Source organism: Chrysochloris asiatica, unplaced genomic scaffold (assembly GCF_000296735.1).
Source record: "Chrysochloris asiatica unplaced genomic scaffold, ChrAsi1.0 scaffold00041, whole genome shotgun sequence".
NCBI classification, from domain to species: domain Eukaryota; kingdom Metazoa; phylum Chordata; class Mammalia; order Afrosoricida; family Chrysochloridae; genus Chrysochloris; species Chrysochloris asiatica.
The window spans coordinates 3,233,025-3,235,546 of NW_006408559.1; the positions used below are offsets into that span (position 1 = coordinate 3,233,025).

General features: G+C 50.5%; 1 protein-coding gene across 2 annotated transcripts in view; it reads left to right on the top strand.

Moving 5' to 3' along the window:
* The first annotated feature begins 15 nt into the window (after positions 1 to 15).
* The window catches only part of MEST, an 11,642-nt gene continuing 9,135 nt past the window's right edge, over positions 16 to 2,522 (top strand). Inside the window, exon 1 of one of the 2 annotated variants that reach the window (XM_006861139.1) lies at positions 16 to 74. In XM_006861139.1, the coding sequence (XP_006861201.1) occupies positions 49 to 74 (26 nt within the window). In that variant the 5' untranslated portion in view covers positions 16 to 48. The remainder of the gene's footprint in view (positions 75 to 2,522) is intronic. The other variant, XM_006861140.1, reaches the window with a different exon arrangement.

Sequence of the window (2,522 nt, forward strand, 5' to 3'; positions counted from 1 at the left end):
GTCCTTGCAGCTCGGGCGCTGCGCGGGCGGCATGGGCTAAGGGCGGCCATGGTGCGCCGTGATCGCCTGCGCAGGTGGGTGTATGCTGCGGCCGCGCTGGGGGGTGTGGCTGTTCGGGCGGCCAAAGGGACCCGGGACCGGCTCGTGGGGGCTCCACCGTGGGGGTCCCGTGGAGTGGGTGGTGGACAGGACTCGGGGCGCTTTCCCATGGGCTTTGCCCTGCAAGGCAGCGTCTGCAGCTTTCGGTCAGCTGGTCAGAACTCAGTGTGATCCCGGTGCAATTTAGGGTTTCTAGACCCGGGTATCATCAGTTCTGGGTCGATTTAGGATCTCTAGACCTTGGAAGTCGCCTTGGCATGACTTAGGGCTGCTTCTCGACCTCAGTGTCACCTGCCCTGGCGTGCTTTAGAATTTCTAGACTCCCTAGACACCCTGCCGCCCGATGCAATTTAGGATTTCTCAACCGTTATCATAGTCTTGGCGGGATTTCGGGTTTCTAGACCTAAATGTCTCCCGCCCTGGTAGGATTTTGGGTTTCTAGATCTCAGTATCGCCTGCCCAGGCAGGATTTCGGGTTTCTAAACCCAGGCATTGCCCTGGCCTGAGTTATGGGTGTGATTAGAAATTTCAAAAACCGTGTCACCCAGGCGTGTTTTTCAGATTTCATAACGGGAAGGCGATGTGGCCGTTACCCGGCTCGCCGTGGTGCGCCGAAACAGTGGGTGTGCGAAGTAGCTCAATCTCGCAGCCGTGCCCGCCTTGGGGTCGGCAGCCTTGATGGGTTTAGCGAAGTGTCTTTTTCGCGTTCACAAGACAAAAGCAATCAAGGCGGAGAGGTTTTTATAATTCCAGGAGGTTTGTTGCAGGGGTTTGCTGAATGTATTCTCTTGACTTTTGGCTCACCAAATCATAGAGATTTTGATCCAAAAATGTTTGAACCGTTTTGCTTACCACTAGATTGCGTCTTTACTAAAAACCCTAAATCTGTTTAGGGGTGTGTACAGAGGTGATTAAGACCGCCAACGGTGACCACTTGGCTGGGTGTGAAGGAGAGGAGAGACTTGAAGGGTTGAGTAGAGCACACAGCTTGCCCCCGGGGCCGGGGTCCCCCAGCCCCTGCGGAGCCCCTGCCCACTTCTCTGCTGAGTCACTGCGGGTCCTCCACTGCGGGAAAGTCTAGATGCCGAGGAGCAGTGAAATGGGAATGAATGAACAGCAGCAGTAGATAGAGAAAATGAGATTCTGAATCGAATGCTTTTTGTCATCTCGCCTTTGCTGGCAGAATTGGTGTGTAGCCTGCTGCTAGTGTGGGTGAATAGCGTCGGGATACTTTAACACTTGGGTATTGCAACATTCTAATACTTTTTAGTATTACCTTGAAAGGTATGACCAAACTCAGTGTTTCTGTTTTATGCAGTCAGCTGGGGGGTGGGGGGGGGAAGCCCCCCAGTGATGCCTAAAAAATAGGCAGAGATGCTGTGACATTATAGATACATTCTGTTTAGTTACAAAACTGTGAGAGTTGGAGTGTGACCAGTGGGGCTTGTGGCCAGCGTACAGGTAACATGATGGGAAAGGTACCGATGAAGTCACAAAGTGATTGCCAGAGCTGTCAGTTCTCTGTTTTTATGAACAGGTGTTTTTTTTGTTGTTGTTGTTTTCCTTAACAACTCTTAATTTTAATTTTGGAGGGTATTCTGTCTATTCTGGAGTCGAGGTGTGGTGGCGCTGTAAGATAAGCATTGGACTGCTAACCACAAACCCACAGGCTACTCCTCGGAAACGCAATACAGGGTCATTATGAATCAGAACCGACTCAACTGCACTTAACAAAGACTATTGATCACGCTGTCTCTGGTGAGCACAGGCACTGATAGACTGCAGAGAAAGGGGCTGATTTGGAATTCCTGGTCAGCAGCAGTCTTCCTTGTTGTGGGCGCGTGGACTTGGACCTTTGCTGCCTGGAGCGTGGGATGGTTGGGTGTACAAACCCGCATTCTCTTCTCATGTCCCTCCAAAGACAAAACCAATCCCCAGGGACAATAGATGAGCTGATTCCTTATTTAGCTCTTTTTTGGGGAAGGTTGGGGAAGGAAAGGGCAGTGGGGGAACCACCAAAAGTACATGGGAACTTCCTCAAAATCCTGCTAGGAAAAGCTGTTCTGACTTCTCAAGAGATGAGACTTTTATGATGAAAATGTCGTAAGGGTTATGACAAAGTTGCTTACCTGAGACTGCCCAGAACTGCCCCCTTTCCACATTCACAGCTGCTTAAAAGTTCCACATCCAGGGCTTCACTTGGGCCAGAGGGTTGAAGGTATGAAAAAGGGAAGTCCTCTGTTGAAGGAGCTGTGATGTTAATACATATGGCGCGCGCGCGCGCGCACACACACACACACACACGCATTTTTAAAAACCCCAAAACAAAGCATTTTACCAGTGGGGGCCAGTGTGGAGATGATAGAACTCCATCTAGAGTTAGAGTAAGTATTCAGGAAATGATTTTCTTTTTCCCTGGGAAA